The sequence below is a fragment of the Paroedura picta genome, chromosome 11 (assembly GCF_049243985.1).
Source record: "Paroedura picta isolate Pp20150507F chromosome 11, Ppicta_v3.0, whole genome shotgun sequence".
NCBI lineage: Eukaryota > Metazoa > Chordata > Lepidosauria > Squamata > Gekkonidae > Paroedura > Paroedura picta.
Genome location: NC_135379.1, coordinates 4,345,981 through 4,370,033, shown reverse-complemented (window position 1 = coordinate 4,370,033; position 24,053 = coordinate 4,345,981). Strand labels below are relative to the sequence as shown.

Here is a 24,053-nt window from a genome sequence, read left to right as displayed (position 1 = left end):
ATTCAAAACCCGAGATAACAAATGGCCAGGGAAAGTTTGAACCTGCCATATGTCCCGTTGATTTCCGTGAGAGATTATTTTCCCCCTGGTTAAAAGTGATGCATGTTGCCAGTACGCAGGACAGAGCTGACACAGACAGAGGAAAAGGTATAGCGGAAACAAATTCAGTGAGGAAGCTTCCACAGTTCTAAAAATACTACATCTGCCTTCACTGTAACAAAACTAGAACGTAGTTAGGGAACTGAATGCCATTCCATTCGCAAACTCCTGTGCTTGTGGAGAGAGTACCAGACATTTTGACCTCTGCTTAGGATTTCTGTAAGGAAATGGAATATCAAGAGCAAAATGACATGCTAGCCTATTTTGCAGGAGAAGTCGAAACTGCACAGGGCACGCTGCAGCGCTGCTTGGAGCTGGATCCTGCATCAACAGATGCTAATCTGCTCATGGCCCAGATCCACCTCTCTCAGAGAAATATTAAAGAGTGCGCCCATTCGCTGGAAACAGGGGTCAGCCATAATTTCCAGGTGAGGCTAAGCCCTGAATAAAACATTTTTAAAATCGCATAAGAAAGCCATTGGCTTGTTCCTTCTGCTCACTGTCAGATCTACTTGAAAGTAAACAGCGGAAGGGCTTATTCACAAGTAATTCCCTTATTGCTCTTTGCAATATGACTGTTGCATGTGCAAAGAGCAAGACAAGGAAAAGTAACGTTGATCGACCTTGTCTCTCCTAGAGCTTTCCCACATTCTCATTTTCCTCACTTGTAGGTTCCTGTTTCTTCCAAGTGTGTGTGTACGTGTGTGTGGTGAACGTCCTGTTCCGCATGTGTTTTGCTCCCTCTAGTGGTCAATTTGATATTACACCAGTTTATGACTGGTATATCTCCCTGCAGATATGAACGGCAAGTTTTTATGCTGGACATAAACTAGTGTGCTATCAAATCAATTACTAGAGGGAAGAAAACACATGAGGAACAGACCCTGCCCCCCAGAAACAGGCACTTAAAAGCAAGGAAAATGAGAATGTGGAAAAGCCCCTACTAAGAGTTGAGCCCTTGTAAGCACACCCAAGACTTGAACTAGAAACTTCCGTGAAGCATTTATAAACCCACCATTTTCAGAAGGCACCTGTAACTGGTTTGTGTTCATGGCTTCATCTTCAATATTTTTGCCAGCTTCGTGATCATCCAATGTACCACTTCATCAGGGCTCGAGCACTGAACAAAGCTGGGGACTATCCCGAAGCCATTAAAGTCTTGAAAATGCTTCTCAGCTTACCCCAGATGAAAGGGGAAGCTAAAAAAGGAACAGGACCCCTGTTAACGACTGGTGAAAAGGTTTCCATATACCTGGAACTGGCCGAAGGCCTTCGTCTCAACGGGGAATTGGTAAGAAGTTCTGGATATTATCTTTAGCTGTGTATAATCTTAATCTTTAAATCAAGGCCTTTTTTTTTTAAAGGGCCCTAAAATATCAATACAATGCTGTACTGTTGTAAAGACAATTTATACAGGTTCTCTAAATCAGGGGTAGTCAACCTGTGGTCCTCCAGATGTTAATGGACTACAATTCCCATGAGCCCCTGCCAGTGTTTGAAAGAAAGACAACTTATAGAAACATTGCATGCTAAGAAAAAGCCTATTCATAATAATAATAAGCTTCAAGAAAAAGGTTGGGGTAACACTACTCTCTAAAGAACCAGGAAAAGCCAGGGGGAGAAGGAGGAGGGAAAACTGAGGTTACAGAAGTGTATGTGAAAGTCATGAGATAAACTGAAGCAGCACGGAGCCAGAACCAATGAAGAAAACCATGCAGGAAACCCAAAGTGTCATAGATTTTGATAGGAAGCAAGACCCTTGTGGTTGATGGACCACACACCATAATATTTGGGATTTTTACATTCCAGCATGAAGCCACTAAGGTTATGCAAGATACCATCAACGAATTTAGTGGGACACCAGAGAAAATCCGGATCATCGTTGCTAACGCAGATTTGGCTCTCAGCAAAGGGGAAGTAGATCTAGCATTAATGATGCTGAGGAATATTACACCAAGCCAGCCATATTACATCGAGGTGAAGGAAAAGATGGCTCAGATTTACCTTCAGATCCGAAAGGATAAGAGACTGTACATTGGATGCTACTGGTAATCCTGTTTTAAAGTTCATCTTGGCATTTGCGACAGGGGGATCAAGAAAATTAGATGAAGGATCGCTTGAGACCCTATCAGAAATATATTCTAGGCATTAAGATGTATTACTGATGTTGAATGATGGGTTCTTGGGTATTTGCGCTCTTGAATATGCTGAATTCATAATCAGTTAGACCAGGTTTGTGTTCCTGCTTTGCTGGAAGAGGTTCAGGGTGTCTTTTCCCATTATTCTATTAATTGTAGGAGCCTTCGCCGTTAAGGCAGCCATGCTAATCTAAAGCAGTTGCCTCTCTTTGTTTTTGAATAGTTTCTTGAATTGTAAACGTGAGTGACTTATGCTGGATTTTGTTTCCTTCTCTATTTTTAAATGACATTCTTCTTTCGGTATAGTGAGCTGTGTGAAAATGTGCCCAGTCCGCATACAAGCCTTCTCTTAGGTGATGCTTATATGACTATTCAAGAGGTTAGTGTAAAGAGATACTTTTCCCCCTGATGATACTGCCATAATTTAGGATAAAATGCAAACAATTGTAGTCTATGGACTTCTGGAGAGCTACAGTCTGGCCTCCCCTGGCATAGAGAGCTTTAAATCTACTGAGGTTCCATGAATTATGGCAAACTTCATATAGTTAAAAACCTTTTTTATAGGTCACATGTAGCTTATCCAGGGAAGCCATTTTGGACAAGTGACCAACATACTGGACTTTAGACTGACTGCAATTCCCATGAGTCCCTGCCAGCATGTGATGGCAGGGGCTCATGGGAATTGTAGCCCATGGACATCAAGAGTCACAGTTTCACCATCCCTGCTTTATGCCAGTGAAAATTTCTGCTTAGAATTCACATCAGAAATCAAGCAGAAATAAAAGTTCTTCTAGCAGCTTCAGCAAAAGCAGCTAGATGAGTTAAAATCATCTCAGGCTAGCCAAGGCATCCTGATTTTAGAAGCCTACCTGCCAATCTTCTAAAAGTTCTGGATCCTCTTCCACAAAATAAACTATAATGGAGGAGACTTGCAGTAACGTTCTAAGCAGAGTTACACTCTTCTAGGCCCATTGGCTTCAGCGAGAAAGGCATCGCTCTCTTTTGTACTGCACTGTAAATCATGAACAGCAAACAGAAAAACTCCAAAAATGCAAGTCTAATGATAACTACATAGAAAAATAACTGCCATATTTCTGTCATTTTTTTTAGCCTGAGAAAGCTTTGGAAGTTTATGAAGCAGCTCAGAAGAAAAATCCCTTGGATGCAGCTGTGGCACGGAAAATTGGGCAGGCCTACGTGCACATCCATCAGTACACCAAGGTTGGGAAATAGAATATTTTCCCCACTGAGCATTAGTCAGAATCATGCAGTGCCTTTCTAGATCTCCCCAATGAATAGAGCCCTGTTGAGTCAATGGGTTTTTCCTGTTTCTTCAGGACTGGGACAGGACATCTTCTGTTCCTTATGTGTTTGGCTCTCTCTAGTGGTCACTTCCATATAGCCCAGGGCTACGTCTGGTATTACCTGCAGTTTAAATCAGCAGGGAGCTAAGGCTGGACATAAACCTTTATGTTATCAAATCGTCCACTAAAGGGAGCAAAACGAACAAGAAACGGGCGGGGAAACCCTGAAGCAAAAGGAACTTATGTGTGAGGAAAACAAAATTGCAGGAAAGCCCCGTGTTCAGGGGCACGATCTGCTTGGCCTCCAGAGCTGTGAGAGCTTTCAATTGGGGACAACTTGGAAGACAGCTTGGAAGACAGTCCAGTCTGTGTCATTATTAAGAAACCCCCCAATCAGCAGGACTGCAGGCTGTATCTTTCCCTGGACTGTATCTTCCAGATTGGAGATGCATGTTTGAATGACCCATCCAACCCCTTTCATGCCTGTACTTAGACTTTCTCTTTGTGGGCAGCTCTGCCTCCTGCAGCAACCATTTTGTGAATGGCTCCGCCTCCCATATCGACCATTTTGAAGCCACACCCACCACGCTGTGCAAGGTTCAAGAGAGTTGGGCATCCCTGCCCCATAGAGCCCCCCTGGAAAACATCCTGCCAGGAAGTAAATTCCAGCTGAGCCTTCTCCCCGGCTTGATAGTTCTCTCTCTGCAGGAATTATCTTCATATTGGGGTGCGTTCAAAACTGCCATGAAGCAGCACACAGCCACACAATCCCGCTTGCACGTCGCGTCTTTTGTTGGCTAACCTGCTTCAACGTATCGTTTTGTGGCAGGCCATCAATTACTATGACGTCGCTCTCAAAATGAGTGAGCAGGACTTCTTGTGCTATGATCTGGCTAATCTCCTCATGAAGATGAAGAAGTACGGCAAGGCCGAGAAGGTTCTAAACCAAGCCCTGGATCATGACCCTGGTAACACTCCCGGCTTCTCGGATTCTTTCTTAGGAGTGTTCACTTTGCCTTAAGGCAGAGGCCTGCTAAGTAAGGTAGCCCTAGGCCAGCCTGTCTCAAATTTTTTACTGTTTAGAGACCCCTGAAACATTCTTCAGGCTTCAAGAAACCCCAGAAATAGCACCACTGTGCAGAATGTTGTTGGGAAGTATTGCTGTGGACACACCCACACAGGGCCCCTCCCCTTCCCACCCCCTCCAGGCCCATCACTGGCCACTTTGGAGCAGTTAAATAATTAACTCTCACCCATTCGAGAAACCCTGCCAGGGGCATCAAGAAACCCCAGGATTTCCCCAAACCCTTATTGAGAAAGCCTGCCGTAGGCTGACCCAGCATTGAGCAGGGGATTGGACTAGATGGCCTCTGCGGACCCATCCAAGCCTATGATTCAAGCACAGCTTCCCAAGGGCAGTCCTGGCAGGCTGGTTTTCATGACCAGACATTGAATGGCCCCTCTCCTTACAAAGCATTTCAAGAAGCCGATTTGTGTCACACCTTTTATTAAAGTTAACCCTAATATCACAAAAGCCTGAGCAAGGAATGTGGAGTGCTCCATGGGTTGCCAACTCTGGTTTGGGAAATACCTGGAGATTTGAAGGTAGAGCCTGGGGAGGAACATCAGTAAGGGGGTAATGCTATGGAGTCCACCTCCACAACTGCCGTTTACTCTTCTATAGACTGGAAGTTAATTGTAATTCCAGGAGATCTCCAGTCCTTGCCAGGAGGCTGGCAACTCTAAATTCTCCAGATAATCCAGATAGATGTTCTGCTTTAAAAGGTAGGGGGTGGCAGGAAACATGACGATGCTTCGTGGATGGGCTCCATACCTAAGGTTTGTTGCCTCTAAACCAGAGGCCTTCAGCCTTTAGGGACTTGCAGGCCCCTTTTACATTCGGGCACAGGATGGCAGGCACAGCTACCAAATGGCTGCTGCAGCCTGCTTGCAGTGAAGACCCTTGTCCCACGGTGACAGCTGCTGACAAGGCAGCATCTTAAAAAATCTGAACAGCCAATCAGAAGCGTTACTGGGCAAAGGCCGTGACCACTTTCCAAACGCACTATATGGGCATCTGGGAAGGCCCCATGGCCCCCACGGGCACCACGTTGGAGATCCTTAGTCTAAACCCATGGGCTTGTATAACGATGTTCGTTTTGACCTTCCAGTTGATGATGTACCCTCTATGATGAAGGACGTCAAGAACCTCAAGTTATTAGCCAAGGTTTATCTGTTGTATGGTATATACAGAAAGAACGTTGTGGAAACATTGAACAAGGTAAACATGTTTAGCATTATGCAGTTTTCATGTCCTGCCGGGGGCAGTTTCAAGTCAGTTTCCAACATATATACTTCAGGATTTTCTGAACTGCGGAAACAACCACCTCATTCGTTCATTCATTCATTCATTTCCCCTCCATTCTCTCCAGTGGGGACCCAAACCAGTTTATAATGTTCTCCCATCCTCCATTTTATTCAGACAACAATCCTGCAAGATTGAGAAAGGGTGACTGGCCCACGGACACTCAGCAAGCTGCCATGGCAAAAGTGGGGATTCAAAGCCAAGTTTCCCCGATCCTGGCTTTCTCAACCAGGGTTCTGTGAAGTCCTGGGGTTTCTTGACAGCCCTGGAAGGGTTTCCCAAATGGGTGATAGTTAACTGATGTTTAATGTATTTTTAAAATTTGTTAAGCATCGATTGGGTGATGTGATCTGCCCCCCTTCCTGAAATGGCTTATGATGGGCCTGGGGGGGGGGGGCGAGCTTTCACAGAACTGTTCTACGAGAGCAGCCGTAAGAGAAATGTGACTAGGCCAAGGTTGTCCAGCTGCCTGCATGTGGAAGAATGGGGACTCAAACCCAGTTCTCCAGATTACAGGCTGACACTCTTAACCACTCCACCAAGCTGGCTCACTAAGCAAGGGGGACCTTGGTTAAATGCTCTCTGGCCTCAAAAACACTATGGGACATCGTCATATCAGGGGTGGCTAAACTGTGGCTTTCCAGATACCCATGGACTACAATTTCCAAGAGCCCCTGCCTGCATCATGCTGGCAGGGGCTCATGGGGATTGTAGTCCACTGACATCTGGAGAGCCACAGTTTGGCCACCCCTACCATAAGTCATCTATGATGTGGCAGCCCTTTCCAACTCCACCAACTCTGCTGCTGGGGTCTAATGTGCTTGGCTTGATGCAGTCGTTGTTGCATTGTACTCCTCTTTTCTTCTTTTGGGCTGGTCACTACTTGTCTCATGTTCACATGCTGGCCTGGGCATACCTAACTCTGCTCCACACTCATATGTTTTTTAAGGCCTCTGACATCCAGCAAAGAATCCTGAAGCGAATCCGGATCGAGCAGCCTGATCTGATCCCTTCTCAGAAACAGGTGGCTCTGGAAATCTACATACAGTACGCTGAGTTCTTCAAGTCGGAGAAGAAGTATGAAGAAGCTGTGAAGTACTATCTTGATGCCCTCTCCATCATTCCCACTGACAGTAAAGTAAGCGTCATCTTGCCTTTCTCTGCCCAGACACATGACAGAAGGGGGCTAATAGGAGGTTTAGTTGGAAGGTAGACTGTAGCCCGCTGACAGACCACTGACTGGTTTGTAGTTGGACCCCTCTAGCCTGTTGGGAGCCTGCTGGGATTCTTGGTTTGACCCTGAAAAGCATTTCTTATGTCCTCAAGCAAGAATGCAAGCTCTGTGTCACTAAGCACAGATTCAAATATGCTTTATGGAATACAAGATCCTGGATATAACGTTTTCGTTTTGCAGATTTCAAAGATATCAGTGGACTGTAAGGAGTCTCATCCAAAAAAGGCAGAGACTGCAAGAATTCAGAATCACACAGAGCTGGAAGAGGCCACCAGGGGCCATCCAGTCCAGCCCCCTACCTTCTTAGGGATGTAAAAATCATACATTCCTGACCGGTGCTCATCCAATCTCCTAAAAACTTCCAACAAAGGAGATTCCACCACCCACTGAGGCAGCATATTCCGTCTACAAACAGCCCTCACCATCAGAAAATGCCTTTATGACATTTGTGGAACCTCCTTTCCAATAATTTGAAGCCATTACTCCTAGTCCTGGTCTCTAAAAGTGCAGTAAACTAGTTGCCCCCCCTCCAATCTGTCTGTCTTCCATGTAATTAAACACAGCAATCCTATCACCCATTGCCCTCCTTCAGCTTCACTCCCCCCTCAACTCTCCCAACCTTTCCTCATAACGTGTGGATTCCAGGATCTCAAGCGCCCTAGTAGCCCTTCTCTGAACACATTCCAAGTTGTCTGTATCTTTCTTGTACAGCAGCACCCAAAACTGGACACAGTATTCCAAATGCAGTCTAGCCAATGTAGGATAGAGTAGCATTATAACTTCCCTTGCTCTAGATCAGGGGCAGTCAAACTGCGGCCCTCCAGATGTCCATGGACTACAATACCCATGAGCCCCTGCCAGCAGGGTCTCATGGGAATTGTAGTCCATGGACATCTGGAGGGCCGTAGTTTGACTAAACCAGCTCTAGATTGTATGTTCCTAGCAAAACAGGCAAATATCACATTAGCCTTCTTAGCTGCCATATCACACTGTTGGCTCATGTTCAGTTTGTTGTCCACCATAACTCCTAAGTCCCATTCATATCAACCCAGGAATCCGCCATCTTATATTTATGTGTCACATTTTTATTACCCAAATAAGTTAGAGTAGTTTGTGCAATGAACCTGCACCAATTTGACTTCCCTAGCTGTCAACTAGAAAGATGGAAGGAAGGTTTCTGTCGAGAGGGACTGAAAATCCCAGGCAGTGGGCTTTTCCGCATTCTCATTTTCCTTGCTGGGGTGTTCCTGCTCTGTCTCTGTTTTGCTCCCTCTGGTGGTCAGTTCAATATGACATGACGTCCAACCTATCTCCCTGCAGGTTTTTATGCCGGATATAAAGCAATATTGAATTGACTATTAGAGAGAGCAAAACACAGGCAGAACAGACACAGTAACAATGCACAAGCAAGGGAAATGAGAATATGGAAAAGCCCGGGATTCTCTGCACTTGCCCCCAAATGACGACCGTCGATATTCCATTGCTAACTGTGCTTCCTTTGTATTTCCAGGTAGTGCTAGAATTAGCTCGCCTGCATTTGAAGCAAGGAGAGATGGAGCAGTGTGAGCATTACTGTTCCCTTCTGCTTCAAGAAGACAGCAGCAGTGAAATCGGAACTATGGTATGCTGCTCTTTTGTCATCCCTTAAACAGAAAAAGCTATTTGTGTAGCAGACCACTGTGTTTGTTTACTTGTCTTTTACAAGCCACCACAAGAGTGGCAACATGAAAAACGTCTGGATTAAACCTCAGCGATTTCTGCATGGAACGTGAAAAGTGGAGGGCAGGAGAGGTGCAATGATCTTGATACATATTTCAGGTGTTTTCATCGTTTTGCTGTGACTACTGCAGCTGCCAACACAGTATAGTAGTAGAAGAAGAAGAATTTGTTATTATATTCTGCTTTTTGCTAACCAGGAGGAGTCTCAAAATGGCTTACATTTGCCTTCCCTTTCCTCTCCCCACAACAGACACCCTGTGAGGGAAGTGAGGCTGAGAGAGCCCTGATATTACTGAAGAGTTGGTTCTTATATGCTGCTTTTCTCTACCAGAAGGAGTCTCAAAATGGCTTACATTTGCCTTCCTTTTCCTCTCCCCACAACAGACACCCTGTGAGGGAAGTGAGGCTGAGAGAGCCCTGATATGAAGAAGAAGAAGAGTTGGTTCTCATATGACTATTTACTCTTAGTAGTTGGTTCTCATATGACTATTTACTCTTAGGGGGTACCCTTAGTGGCTGGGGTACCATTCATATATGCATTGTGCTCATTCACACAGGGCCACTAAAGTACATGAGGATGCCATGACATGTCACGCGTATTAAACTGACACATGATTTGCGCACTTCTTTCAATACACGATGGCTGTCCCAATGATGGCACAGCCATTCTTTATGAAGCATTGATCCCCACTGCGCTGAATGGGAAACGTTTGTTCTTTTGCTAGATGATGGCGGACCTTCTGTTTAGAAAAGAGAAGTATGACCAAGCCATACACCTTTATCAAGATGTTCTGGAGAAAACACCAGGTATTTATGATTAAAGGACAGGTGCGTGTACGCAAGGGCTCGTGCCCAAGGCAGGTTTTTTGGTGCCAACAGCACCCCTACCTGCGATGCAGCAGCTGCAACCTCCGGGTCTGTTCTTCCACACCATTTCCTGTTATTCCCAAAGATCTGAACACGTTCTTTGTGTGGTTTCAGATAACTTCTTAGTCATGGAGAGCTTGATCGATTTGCTCAGAAGAAGCGGTAAACTTGACGAAGCCATGCCGTTTTTTGAACGGGCGGAGCGCAAATCAACCCGAACGCCTTTGGACCCCGGCTATAACTACTGCAAGGGACTGTATTGTTGGTAAGCTTCAGGGACAAACGTTACAAGACTTTCTGGAATAGCAGTGGGAAAGCCGATCAAGGGATACGTAGTGGCTTCAATCAACCTTTCATCACACTTTATTCAGTCCATTGACCGGCAAAACGACAAAACAAAATAGAAATCAAGCACAAGGAAAAAGCATAAGATTAACAAACCGTTCCATCAGGCACCCAAGACTGCCGTATTCTGCTCTCAATATAACAAAACTTTGCCACTGAACATGAGATGTTGCAAACTTTATCTTAATGTAAGAAGACAACTAATGTGTCGTTAGGGCAGTTAGAATAACTGAAACGTTCCAAAATACAAAGTCAGCTGGGGCAGAGTTAGACAATTCCTGATCTCTCCATAAAACTCACAGTATTAATCAACATGTCATGTTATTCTGCTCTGTTTTATTACCTTTTATAATTAAGTGCTGTACAAGTTTCAACTGATCTGCCATGACTCCTCATGGGGTTTTCAAGGCAGGGGAGGAGTGGAGGTGGTTTTCCAAGGCTTCCCTTTGCTTCATAGAATCCTAGAGTGGGCAGGGGCCATCTAGGCCCACCCCTTGCTCAATGCAAGATCAGCCTCAAGCATCTGTCCAGCCACTGCTTGAAGACCCCCAGTTTTCACCGAGTATACCGCTTTGATCAGAATCACAGGTCAGATCCAAGGATGTTGCTTTAAAAGACACAGGAACTGATTCTACTAATGACAGCAGCCTGGGGCGAGGAGGGGCCTCCTGCTCCTCCTCCCCACCACAGCCTTTTTCCTGAGCCTAAGAAAGCCCTAGTGAGAAGTTATTTGCATAACTTTGAGCTCCAAGTGCTTGGACTATTAGATGAGCAGTTAAGACGTTATGCAGGCAGCTTTCCACTAGAGGTTCTTTAGGCTCAGTAAATGGGGGGGGGGAGCAGAAGCCCCCCCCCCCAACCACACGTGTGCCACTTGTCATTAGCCATATCAACCCCTGAGGATTTTAAAGTGACATCCGTGGAGCTGATGTGTGACTCCGATCAAAGTGGTGAACCTGGGCGCAACTCGTAAACAAACATATTGTGTCACTTAGCCCTGAGTCTTTCCCCTCTCCTTTACATGCAGTCAGGTGGGTCACCTCTTAGAGCTGTTTTCACAGAGCAGTTCTAGAAGTGCTTTCTCAGCCCCACCTATTTCACAGGGTGGTTTGTTGTGGGGAGAGGAGAAAAGGTGCTTGTAAATTGCTTTGCGACTCCTTCAGGTAGTAAAGTATAAAATGCCCAGCTCTTCCTCTTCACCACCAGGCATGTAGGGCAGCCGAATGAGGCCCTGAAGTTCTTCAACAAGGCTCGCAAGGATAATGACTGGGGCCAGAAAGCCCTTAACAAAATGATTCAGATCTGCCTCAATCCAGACAACGAGATCATCGGCGGAGAAGCTTTTGAGAACCAGACCGGGGATGCGAGGTAAGCCAGCCGGCCAGTGCTCCTGTGATGGGCCCTAAAGGTCATAGTTCCTAAACACAGGTTGGAGGCTTTCATCGCCTACCTTTCCGGGAATACAGGGATAGGTTTTGGGATTGCGTCCACTATTGGGAAAAACACCTTGGGCAGTTCTCAGATTGGAGAATTAGCAAATTGACCCTTTGGTTCAGCTGTGGGCAAAGCCTTTGGCAGCAGTTGCTAAGAGCAGGAAAATATTTTTAATATAGTGGAAGACTTGCAGGATGGGAGAATCCAAGTGCCGGGGGGAGCATAGAAGCCAAGAGTTGGACGGGCCTGTTCAGGCTATCTAGTCCAACCCCCTGCTCAATGCAGGATCAGCCTCTCCTATTTTACTTATATTCCAATTTGTACGCCGCCCTTTCCCCAAACGCTCAGGGTGGTTCACAACATATAGAAATCCATAAATGGGCAATTGAGACTAACGCAAATGCTCCTATTAGATGCACAATTCAATCGTGAGTGGCCATAACAAAGCAAGTTCAGTTTTGAATACTGGCATCACATTATTTTATCATCATTCTGTCATTGTTGATATTCGCACTGTGCTTTTATTGTATGGCTCAAGACCTCCAGGCAAAGGTTAACAGCAGAGAGGTATTTTGAGATGAGGCTGGTTTACTAGGGACTTGAATTTGCTCTCAGAGTTTACCAAGCAGCCTGATGACTCCCTCTCCCGCCCCCGGGTTTCCAGCTGTCTGTGCTTGTCGGTTCTTCTAGAAAGCATTCGAGTTTTCAGAATTTAGCCTAAATATTCTTTATGACGTTGATTGTTCAGCAGCTGCTTCCTCTGAATAACAGATGCAATTACAGCAGTCGATTGCAGTCACAGATTTCCATATGGATTGGAGGCACTGCGGGGGGGGGGGGGCGTAACTGGAACTCAGCACTGGGGTGGCAGCTGAGGAGCTGCCTGCATTCCCTCACTCTGATCTCCTTTCATCAGTAGCCTGTTCTGAGTGGACTGCTATTTACTGCACGGCATATGTGATGTAGGCAGGAGATCCGAGGATCGTCTGGCAGCCAGGCAAGGGATGTTTGGAGGTAGTTTGCCATTGCCTGTCTCTTCAGCACGACCCCTAGTGTCCCCTGGAGGAACTACCACCCCAATCTTTGGAGGTCTCCCACCCAAGTACTAGCCAGGGTCTACCCTGCTTAGCTTCCCAGATCTGAAGGGATCGGGCTTGCCTGGATTGGGCTAGTCAGGTTAGGTGCATTCTGAACAGTCAGAACAGCCATTTTCATTCAGCCTTCTGCTGAACCCAGAATCTCTTGGGCTCATTAGGCTTAATGCTTCTGCAAATGAGGGTTTGCTTATAGCAGTCAGAAACCACAGGAATTAGTCAGTAACACTGGCCCTCCAGAACTAAGGCAAGGTTATACTGAATCTGAAGTACCCCTCATTTAGTTGGATTCAACTCTGAATAGTTTTGGGTGGTTATTTTTTTGTTTGTTTTGTTTGGCACATGCTCCCTTTCCAGGTAGGGGAGAGCATCTCTGCTGCCTGAGAAGCGGGTAAGAAAGCACCCACCAAACAGCTGATACTGACAGCCAGGTATGGCATTCTTTAAATGCCTTGCAAAGACTTGCAATCCTGCCACGATCTGGCCAGTTTAAATGCACCCTCCCCACTTTCTCAGGCAGTGCCTGCAAAGTGAGTTTAAAGGAGAGAGCCTGTAAAGCAGCTGATCTTGACCGTGTTGGGAACTCCTGGACTTAAAGATCTGAAATCCCCTTTCTTCTTGAGCCAGTTTGGTGTAGTGGTTAGGAATGCGGACTTCTAAGCTGGCGAGCTGGGTTCGATTCTGCGCTCCCCCACATGCATCCAGCTGGGTGACCTTGGGCTCGCCACGGCACTGATAAAATTGTTCTGACGGAGCAGTGATATCAGGGCTCTCTCAGCCTCACCCACCCCACAGGGTGTCTGTTGTGGGGAGAGGAATGTGAAGGCGACTGTAAGCCGCTTTGAGCCTCCTTCGGGTAGGGAAAAGCGGCATATAAGAACCAACTCTTCTTCTTCTTCTTCTTGACAGTGTCCTAACGGAGAAAAGGGAGTCTGAGCAGCATGGGATCCGCACGGCGGAGAAGCTCCTCAAGGAATTTTACACCCACTCCCAAGAGAGCTTCAATCCGGTGGAGATGTTGCGGAACTACTGCTTAATGGCCACCAAAGAGAGACACAATGTGGAGAAGGCCTTGGGCGCCTTTACGCTCCTGGCCCAGAATGAGGTGAGATCTTCAGCTGTGCATTGGGGGGATGAAGCACCCTCACTGTTGTCAGCCGTAACCCTGATCTTTAAAGGTTCTTCACACTGCTTCCATTTTTGTTCTCAGACCTCTGTTGGGAGACCATGGGTCCAGTGTTGAGTTTCAACCCCTAGGGGAAGCCCTTCTTCTTAATGTATCTTTCTGAAGCTGCAGAGAGGCAAGTGTGACTCAGAAGCACTGCTCTTTATCAGGAGCAGGGGAACCAAAGGGAAGGGCCTACACTGAACATAAATATTCAAACCTGCAGGGAAGCAGCTACAATGCCTGCAAAAGATTTCTTCTACTTACACAACCAAAGACAATCTCTAAATTAGAAAACCAAGTAGGCTTGCTGCGCAGAATAGGATCAAAGGCAGCTGAAGACTGCTGTCAAATTCAGGATCCTCCTCCCTCTTTTAAACCTCCCCTACGCCATGTGTGTTTTTCTAGATGGAAAATATCTCAGCGATCCTGGCCCTGGCTCAAGCAAACCTGATTCTGAAACAGACAGCCAAAGCCAGGACACAACTGAAGCGGCTGAGCAAAGTGCCTTGGTCTCTGACAGACGCCGAAGAGTTGGAGAAGGGTTGGATTTTGTTGGCGGACCTCCATTGCGCCAATGAGAAGTATGAGCATGCCGCTGACCTCTTAAACCGCTGCTTACGGTACAATAAGGTGAGAGGACATGCACCACTATCCCTTTGGCTGGGGAATTTCTCAAGGCATTGGGGTCCTCAGTAGCTGCTAACAAGGGGGCAGTCAACGCACACCAAGGGTTGGATCCAAACAATTTTTCAGATGGTGGAAAAGGAACAAGGGGGCCTCTGTGGAACTTACTGGAGGGGAATGGGGGTAAGATTGAAGGGGAAAAGTTGGCTGCCAGAGGAACTGGTTAGCCATTAAGGGAGACAGGATAGTGGACTAGAGGGACTCCTGGGCCTAGTCTGCACACAGTAGATAATGCACATTCAATGTGCTTTGGCAGCTGGATTTTCCTGTGCAGATTAGGAAAATCTACTTCTAAAGTGTATTGAAAGTGCATTATCTATTGTGTGCAGACTAGGCCCTGGTCTCTTCTGATATTCTTACTGGGGAAGACCTCAGCCTTTCTGCCCTGTAGTTGGCCCTCTAGAGGAACTGTTTGGCCACAGTGTGATACAGGAGGCTGTACTAGATGGAGCACTGGTCTGATCCAGCAGGCCTCTTCTTATGTTCATGTTCATAAAGGTATTGAAGATCGTTGCAGAAATTAAATTTGGGTAAAAATCTACTACAAGGTTTCCCTGGGCATTGTCGGTTTTTTTTCTCCAGTCATGCTCTAAAGCTTATGAATGCTTGGGATTTATCGCAGAAAAGGAGAAGGCCTACAAAGATGCAGCAGCCAACTATGAGCTCGCTTGGAAATACAGCAACCAAGCAAATCCAGCTGTCGGCAAGTAGAGGATGCCTGTTGTGGCCCTGTTTGCTGTGTGTTCTGGGGTGGAGGGATGCATTTTGAAGCTTCCTGTTGAAGCTCTAATAAACCAGCCCTGCTTATTCTGCACAGGTGTTTTTTTCTGTGTGGGCCTAGGTGTACCCAAATAGAGGTCCATGCCTTGTCTTTGCTGCTGCCACGAGCCACAAGAGAGCCAGTGTCCTGATCCACGTTTCCATGGTACATTAACCTTCTCTTCTTCCCTCCTCCCCCCTAGGATTTAAACTTGCTTTCAATTATCTAAAAGATAAGAGATATGTGGAGGCGATCGACGTGTGCCACGTGGTAAGTTCTCCAAACTGTAATTCATTTGACGGCCTTGCTGTAGACCAGCGGGTTCCCCCATCTGCAGAGGAGGGGAGTGGCCTTACTCCTCCCGCCTGCTCCACAGTAGGGTTACTAGCCCCCCCCCCCCCCATTTTGGGTTGATGGGCAGGTAGCCTTGCCAGCATGAGTTTGGGAAACTCCTGGCGATTTGGGGTGGGGAGGGAACCAGTGTTGTATAATGCTATCGAGTCTACCCTCTAAAGCAGGGGTGGTCAAACTGCGGCCCTCCAGATGTCCATGGACTACAGCGAATGCTGTCAGGGGCTCATGGGAATTGTAGTCCATGGACATCTGGAGGGCCGCAGTTTGACTACCCCTGCTCTAAAGCATCCTTTTCCTCCAGGGGAAGTGACCTCTGTAGTGTGGAGATGAGCTGTAATTCCAGGGAATCCCCAGGTCCCACCTGGGGGCTGGCATCCCTACTCCACAGGCCTGTCTATATTCCAAATGGGTGCCACCCTAACTCGTGGGAGGCTGACCAGAGGCACCCCAGCCCCACCTGCTCTGAAGCAGCAGGAAGTTTCCTGGACACCTCCTCTTATTTTAACCTCAAGGACAAAAAGGCAGGAAACCCCATATCACCTGATAAATGTTTAACCAATTTGAAAAATATTATAAACCATTAATTACCTCCCACCCATTCGGGGAAGCCCTTCCAGGGCTGTCGAGAAACCCCAGGGCTTCATGAAACCCTGGCTGAGAATGTCTACTGTGGTGGCTTCCCACCTTCTCATTCAGTTTTCTGCTTTAGGTGCTGAAGTTATGCCCAGGTTATCCGAAAATCAGAGAAGAAATTTTGGAAAAGGCCCAGACATCACTTCGGCCATAGAATTTGCAACTGGATCCGGTTTGTCCGGGCATTTGAAAATGACCTCAATTTTAAATAAACCGAGCCTGCACATTCGCGAAATTCCCTAGCTGGCGGTATTGAAATCAGCTGTAATGCTGGGCCCAGGTGGCTCCTGGGAAGAGCCGTGAATCCCAGCTGGCTTGTGAGTATTTCCCTACCCTACAGATGACTTTGCTTTCTTTCCCTTCCTCCCTGTAGTCCCCCCACCCCCGAGATCAGCAAGACATTAGCAAAGCTTCAGTGCTTGGCCCCAGCAGCAGGGAACAGCAGACAATCAAAGACCCACGGATATTGGGGGGCAGGCAAAACCATGGGGCTGCATGGAGGGGGCAACACGTGCCCCTCACAGAGCTGTTCTTGGGAGTCTGAAGGCTTTCTGAACCTAGACCCTAGAGCAAAGGAGAGCTGCGTGGAATTACACCTCCCCCCCATATTGGGAGTAGTACCTAAAATGGCACACTGCCCATGGCCTTTTGGGAAATGGGGGGGGGACAACTATTGGTGCTCATAGGGCAGTGGTTCTCAACCTGGGGGGGGGTCGAACAACCCTTTCACAGGGATCACGGCAGGGCGAGCAGCTTGGCCGGGGGGGGCACCACCACTGTTGCCACTCCTCCTGAAGGTGCCCGCCAATTTATATACAATTTATAACCAATTTATATACAATCATGAACAATAGATCTCTACGCCATTGGTCAGTTTCGGTGTAATTTCTGTGGAAGAATACTTGCCTAATTTTATGGCTGGGGGCCACCCCAACAGGAGGAACTGCATTAAGGGATTGCGGCATTAGGAAAGTTGAGAAGAACCACTGTTGTAGGGAAAGAATCATTTCCGAATGAGGGTAGAGTGCAGTTCCAAAGGTTGCCTCTAGGTGGAGCTGGCACAAAATGAAAGTATCACTTGAAATGGGTCTTGGGCAAATATTAACAAATGTTCTCCCTGAGGAATGGGAGATAAATTGTCCTGCTGGAATCAATTTTGGCCCAAAGGAGGGCGGCAGCAGGGAGGTTTCTGAGCACACAGAGGGGCGGCGGGTGCCCTCACTGAATTAAGCAGGTGCCCCGGTGGCTGTTGGTCCAGACCGGGGGAAGGTGGCTGAGCATGAAGGGACACCTGGCTGCATCTCCTCTCCATCTGGGCCATCACAGCTGGTCTAAGAGGTTCCCAGAAACTGTGGTTGAGTTGCAGTGCTGAGAATTGCCTTGATCTGGATAGCCTAGATCTCAGCAGTTAAGCAGCGTTGGCTGTGGTCAGAAGATAGGTTGAGGGACTTGGGAATGTTCAGCTTGGAGAAAAGGAGGTTGAGAGGGGACATGATAGCCCTCTTTAAGTATTTGAAAGGTTGTCACTTGGAGGAGGGCAGGATGCTTTTTCCGTTGGTTGCAGAGGAGGGGACACGCAGTAATGGGTTTAAACTACAAGTACAACGATATAGGCTAGATATCAGGGGGGAAAATTCACAGTCAGAGTAGTTCAGCAGTGGAATAGGCTGCCTAAGGAGGTGGTGAGCTCCCCCTCACTGGCAGTCTTCAAGCAAAGGTTGGATACGCACTTTTCTTGGATGCTTTAGGATGCTTTAGGCTGATCCTGCCTTGAGCAGGGGGTTGGACTAGATGGCCTGAATGGCCCCTTCCAACTCTATGATTCTGTGATTCTATTTAGACAGGAAACCATCCAGGAGACCCACAGCCAGTAGTGCATGGAGGCAGCCAACATCTTCAGGGGCTGCCACAACAAACCAAAACCCGCCAATTGCCTGCAGGATGGACATGGCAAGGAGCTCTTCAGCGCTTTGTTTCCACCATAGAGTTATGTGTACTTCCTAACTTTGGCCACAAGAGGCCACTGGATTCTCACTTCTGGATTCCATCTCTCCCAGGCAGTCTACCTGCTGCCCACTCTTGGTCGGCTTCCATGCAGCAAGGCTTGGTCGTGGAGCCGTCGCATCCACTGCAAATGCAGAGGTGCACCCCTTGTCAGCCGAGCTTCCCTGCATGGCGGGGCTGGGGGGTCTTCCTGCACCTTTCTCTCCACCTTTTAAAGCTTGTCTGCTCTGTGCATCTTCTCTCTGGTGACTCTGCGAAGATTTTCACATGAATGTTCTAAACTGGATATTATTTGTAGCTGGCTCAGTTTTGAGTAAAGGGATACAGGGGTTGCAGTTTCAGGCAGTGAATTCCTTTCTGTTCATGCATCATCTCTGAGGTGCTGTCATTTTGAACAGGGCTGCTCCCCCCTGCCACCCTTCCCCCCCCCCCCGTATAAACTTCATTGGAGGTTTTTGGTTCTAAATTGAGCGCTGTAGTGCTAGACCAATATCACACTTCCGTCGGATTGGTGTAAGGATTTGGGAGGCCCGTAACACCAGAGCCAGTTTAAAGATTTGCAGGGCCTTAGCATGTGAGGGATCCAATCCGCTTCTCCAGATTACAGGCCGCCGCTTTTAACCCCTACCCCAAGCTGGCTCTGACTTCTCTCCCCAGAGATCAGCTCTAAGAAAGGGAGATTTCCAGCCACCACCAGGGGGATAATCAATGCCAGAAAGAGGACAGTTAGATTACGATATTGTATGGCTGCTGGGGAGGGGGAAGAAGAAGTGCTCCGGTTTGGAACTTGGAAGCCAAAGTGAAGGAAGCAGCCCTTGAGAGAAGAAAGGGGCGGGAGACATCTGTAATTGATTAATGGATTTGGCCGCTGAGGAACAAAACTCTCCGGCAATTCCTCTGCCAGAAGGCTGGGAGGGGCTCCATCGGGGAGTTGCCCCATGGATCACCAAGGTAACGCTACCAGCAAATAGAACTGGTTCCTATGGTTACTCAAGCAAAGAAACGAAAGCTTATCGCAATGACGGTAAAGGAAAACACATACAGGTCCCTAATGGGGAGAGGGCACCACCTCCTGAGGAACACCTGTGTCTTTCACTACCCGGGAGGCTGAGGTCTTTCCCCCCTCCCTGTGCTGAGACTCGAAGCCTATGCAAACGATACCCCTTGAATTTCTGCACGGTGTTTCAAAAATCTCGTAACTTTGCTAGGGCAAAACAGGGTTGGCAACAGGATCTAGAGCAGGGGTAGTCAAGCTGTGGCCCTCCAGATGTCCATGGACTACAATTCCCATGAGCCCCTGCCAGCGGATGCTGGCAGGGGCTCATGGGAATTGTAGTCCATGGACATCTGGAGGACCACAGCTTGACTACCCCTGATCTAGAGCATACTAAACAGGGCTCAAATCCCCCCCCCAAAAAAATACAAGCGATCTACCCGTTTTTCAATTATGTTTTTAGAAAGGGGAGGAATGTTATTTCACAAAAGAACCTACCCCATTAATGCTAATCTTAATCTTTTCCAGCTATCTAGCCTGTACCATCCTACATGTAATCTGAACCCATGACTGAGGAGCCTGATGTTTGACACCTCTGTCCCACAGGGTCCCCAGAGGTTAGCTGTGATGTGGCAACGCTTAACACCCCCACCACACTGACCCTATTCAGCACACTTCCAATGTTTTTACAGCTGGATTTTCCTGTGTGGACGGGGGGAAATCTACCTCTAAAGCACATTGAAAATGCATTGATTGCTGATAACCCAGCGTGCGCAGAATGGGCTGGCTGATCTTTTCTGTTTGTAAGAGTGACTTAGGGTGCAGGTGCATGGAGGGCTGGGCTCCAGGGTTTTTCTGTTTTCACCAAATGCAGCCACTGAGGGATTCCGAGGCTTTCCTCAGAGGGCGACATAAACCTGGAGGCGTTTTTTAAAGCAAACAAGTAATGGAATAGGAAAAGATCTGCACCCAACCACTGTCCCCTTTACAATTGCAGTTCTTTGGGGGCAGGAGGAGAGAAATAATGACAAACAATTGTGGAATCACAAAAACACATTAATTTGCCCTCTGTTGGGGCTGAAAATTCTGGTTTAGATTCCCATTGGCTCCAGCATTCCTTGGGGATGGCCTCCTCCTCCATTTTCTGTTGTCTCCTGCTGGACGGATCATGCTGGAACAGATTCAGCATCCTTGGATGAGGACGTTGCTTATCTTTTCACGCCCCCCCCCCCCCAAGCACAGGGCATTCCATCCAAGTAGGGGCATGCATTCACCTTCCAGGCTAGCTCATGTCTTCTTCCTGGAAATATGATCCACAACATCAGAAGAGCCCCGCTGGATCAGATCAGGGGTCCATCCAGTCCAGCATCCTGACTCACACAGTAGCCAGCCAGTTCCTCTGGAAATCCAACAATGGCACAGAAACTAAAGCTGTCTCCTGATAAGAAAATGAATCAGACTGGTGGTCCATCTAGTCCAGTATCCTGCCTCATACAGTGGCCAACCAGTTCCTCTTGAGGGTCAACAATGGGGCATAGAGGCCGAGGGATCCATAAGAACATCAGAAGAACCCTGCCTGGATCAGACCAGTGGTCCATCTAGTTCAGCATCCAGTCTCACACTGGGGTCAGCCAGTTAACCAGCCCCCCCCCCCAGGCATTCATTCTCTGTCCACCCGATACCCCCCCTAATTCAATGTGAAGGAAGACAATGTCTTCCCAGGTAGGTCCACCGCACTGGTAACATTGCCCAAATAGACCCCTTTCACAGGGGATGGAAATGTCCCCTTTTTTTGGCTGTGCCTTCAGAACCTTGAGCTGTGTGTCCGTGAATCTCTCCTCTCTCGCAGCAGTGGTAGTTCTGCGCCAGCTGCTCTTGTGGCGTAAAAACCCCATCTGAGGGGAAAACAGTGTGTCACGTTTCTTGGCCTGAGAAACCACTGCCAACGTACCCTGTGGAGATGGCGTCAAACCACGGCACCGCGAGATCTGCATTTGAGCACCTCAGGTAACCAGTGTCCTAGAAACGACTCCGACTCCAGCAACAAGACAGTGTGTATGTGCAGGGGGGGGGGGGGGGACTGCCACTGGCCATGCTGTCCAGAAAGATAAAGCACATCTTTGTCAAATCCTGCCGGAAAAGCCAAGCAAACTTGTCAGCTTGTTCGCTTCGACTTCTGTGGCAAACAAACTGGACCAAGCATGAGCCCTGGACTCAAACTGTCCTTCTTCCCTAGAAGTCTTCCTCCTGGAGTTCACCTCATGTTCTGCTGGGTTTGGGCCATTGTGTGACTCAGAGTGTTGGACTGGAGGGGCCACAGGCTTCTCTTATGTTTTTGTCATCTTGATGCTTGGGGGGGGGGATGGGGGGAGGCCTTCTGCAGTTCTGGCCCAGCTGGTGGACCTCCTGATGGATCCTGGGTATGGCCCCTGTGTGACTCAGAGTGTTGGACTGGATGGCACACTGGCCAGATCCAGCATGGCTTATGTTCTTCTGTCTGGGGCAGTGATGCTCTGTCTTCAGTTTGGTGCAGTAGTTAGGAGTGCAGACTTCTAATCTGGCATGTCGGGTTTGATTCCCCACAACCCCACATGCATCCGGCTGGGTGACCTTGGGCTTGCCACAGCACTGAGAAAGGTGTTTTGACCGAGCAGGAGTATCAGGGCTCTCTCAGCCTCACCCACCTCGCAAGGGGGTCTGTTGTGGGGAGAGGAAAGGGAAGGTGATTGTAAGCTACTTTGAGACTCTGGGTAGAGAAAAGCAGCATATAAGGACCAACTCTTCCTCTTCAGTAATCTCAGGGCTCTCTCAGCCGCACCCACCTCACAGGGTGTCTGTTGTGGGGAGAGGAAAAGGAAGGCGACTGTAAACCGCTTTGAGACTCCTTCGGGTAGAGAAAAGCGGCATATAAAAACCAACTCTTCTTCTTGGTGCTGGAGGGAGGGAATCACAATGGGAAGGCTTCTGGAATTCTGGCCCCATGGAGGGACCTCCTGATGGCCCCTGTGGTGACATAGAATGTTGGCCTAGTGGGGCCACTGGCTTGATCTAACATGGCTTCTCTGATTATATTCATTATATTTGTTTCATGTTCTTCTGCAACCCAAGCAGATGCTCACCCACCGAGCCACAGCCCCTCCCCGTTAACCCCACCGAGCCTCGAACCCTCCCCTTCCCTGGCTCCATCCCCAACTCTCCATTCCCCCAGAGAACATGGCTGCGCTGGAGGCTGAACTCTGCGGACTTGGACCCTGCTGGGCTCCCTCCTGAGAACACTGGACTAGATAGACCCTCACTGGTCTGATCCAGCAGGGATGTTCTTTTAAAGAACTTGGCCTCTCTGCCCTGTTGCTGGCCCTGCAGAGGGACGGGTTGGCCCTTGTGTGAGGCAGGAGGCTGGACAAGGGACCTTCCATGGTCTCATCCAGCAGGGCTCTTCCTGTATCCCGAAGAGGATGCCTTCGACAGCCAGGCTGCCTTTTGGAACAGAATAGGACAGAGCTGATGTGGATGCTCGGCCTGGTTTTTTAATTGGATGCCAGCCTTCTCCAAGCACAGCCAGCCCCGGTGGCCCAAGAATGAACCCTTATTCCCCCCCCCTCCAAGATTCCCTCCCTTCGCAGCTGCTGGAAGGCCCAGATTCAAAGTTGGCACTCCCAGGTGGCATGGGGTGAGTAGGGAAGGGGCTATTTTGCTCACCTTCTCCATAGCAACCCTCCCCGATTCTCGGAGGGGGAGGGGAGAATATCTTTGCATTAGCATAAGTTAGAGTCTTATTAACACCCCCTCCCCATGCATGCCAGAGAAGGAACAAAAAGACGTCTGGCTGGGCTGGGGTCCGTATTCCAAGTGAAGTTGTTTCTATTGAAAGTGTAATGATTCCCCCCCACCCCATATTGCTCGGATAAAATGCGCACAGCCGTTGGTAGACATTTCGGTTTTTACTACAAATTGAGAGGGGGGGAAATAAAAAGCCATTTTAAACATGTACCTTTGAAGCAAACGTAAAAGCACAATATATACAAAGAGAAAGCTAAAATAAAGCTGTCGAAACCAATGTTTCTGTCAAGACAGTAGATAATTACAGGTTGTATCAATAAATACCCAGGTTTATTTTTCTTTCCTCCTCCTTTTTAAAAAAAGTGTTGAGACAGGCAACAATTTACACAAGATACAGAAGGGTAGAATATTTACAAAAATCAGTGCACCCTTGGGAGGGGGGGGGGGGTTGGCACCAACACAAAATAAAAGGAATAAGTTAGCCAAGGGGTGGGAGTGGACAGTGAAAGGCAAGGAGCGATTTCTCCCAGCCCATCACCCAACATTCATCGTAAAAGGACATACATCACATAGGCAGAGAAACCCAGGAATGTTCTGGGGAGGGGGGAAGCAATGGCTTTAGTGCCAAAGAATACAAAGCAGTCGTCCCCCCCACCAAAAGAAATTATATCATTTGACCATGCTAAATAAGCAGCTCTTCCAATTAAATAAAAACAAATTTTTTTAAATTAAATACTCCATTTTCCATGGGCTTACAACAGCTGTAGTGCAAGCCCCGGAAAGTGAGGGCAATAGCTACAAAGTTTTATTTTGCGTTTTTTTTACAAGAAGACTTTGCATAGATGGGACGGCAGGACACTTTCCCCTTAAGGGTTCCAGCGTGGAAGGAATTCGGGGCATTCCGCAGAGGTCAAAGGGCAGGCCTTCTGATCTCGGAAGAGAGGACGGCTGCCTGCTTGTCAAGTTAATGAAGCAACCCCTGTGCCCTCCACCACCACTCCCCCCAAAGGGAGCCCCCCTTAACGATACCCAAATCACAGCTGCCACCCACAATGGCATGGCGGGTTCCACTGAGCC

The 24,053-nt window shown here is 48.0% G+C and overlaps 1 protein-coding gene across 3 annotated transcripts in view; it reads left to right on the top strand.

Annotated features, from left to right (window-relative positions):
• Positions 1-16,433, top strand: part of TTC21A (tetratricopeptide repeat domain 21A) — a 31,838-nt gene extending 15,405 nt beyond the window's left edge. For 2 of the 3 annotated variants that reach the window (XM_077303696.1, XM_077303695.1), the window contains exons 13-29: positions 370-527; positions 1,178-1,390; positions 1,909-2,147; positions 2,544-2,616; positions 3,348-3,458; positions 4,371-4,509; positions 5,713-5,822; positions 6,856-7,044; positions 8,651-8,761; positions 9,585-9,666; positions 9,841-9,991; positions 11,278-11,439; positions 13,509-13,704; positions 14,173-14,397; positions 15,034-15,154; positions 15,414-15,481; positions 16,275-16,433. In XM_077303696.1, the coding sequence (XP_077159811.1) occupies positions 370-527; positions 1,178-1,390; positions 1,909-2,147; positions 2,544-2,616; positions 3,348-3,458; positions 4,371-4,509; positions 5,713-5,822; positions 6,856-7,044; positions 8,651-8,761; positions 9,585-9,666; positions 9,841-9,991; positions 11,278-11,439; positions 13,509-13,704; positions 14,173-14,397; positions 15,034-15,154; positions 15,414-15,481; positions 16,275-16,352 (2,426 nt within the window). In that variant the 3' untranslated portion in view covers positions 16,353-16,433. Of the gene's footprint in view, positions 1-369; positions 528-1,177; positions 1,391-1,908; positions 2,148-2,543; positions 2,617-3,347; positions 3,459-4,370; positions 4,510-5,712; positions 5,823-6,855; positions 7,045-8,650; positions 8,762-9,584; positions 9,667-9,840; positions 9,992-11,277; positions 11,440-13,508; positions 13,705-13,809; positions 13,901-14,172; positions 14,398-15,033; positions 15,155-15,413; positions 15,482-16,274 lie in introns of those variants that run through there. The other variant, XR_013225432.1, reaches the window with a different exon arrangement.
• Positions 16,434-24,053: the final 7,620 nt, after the last annotated feature.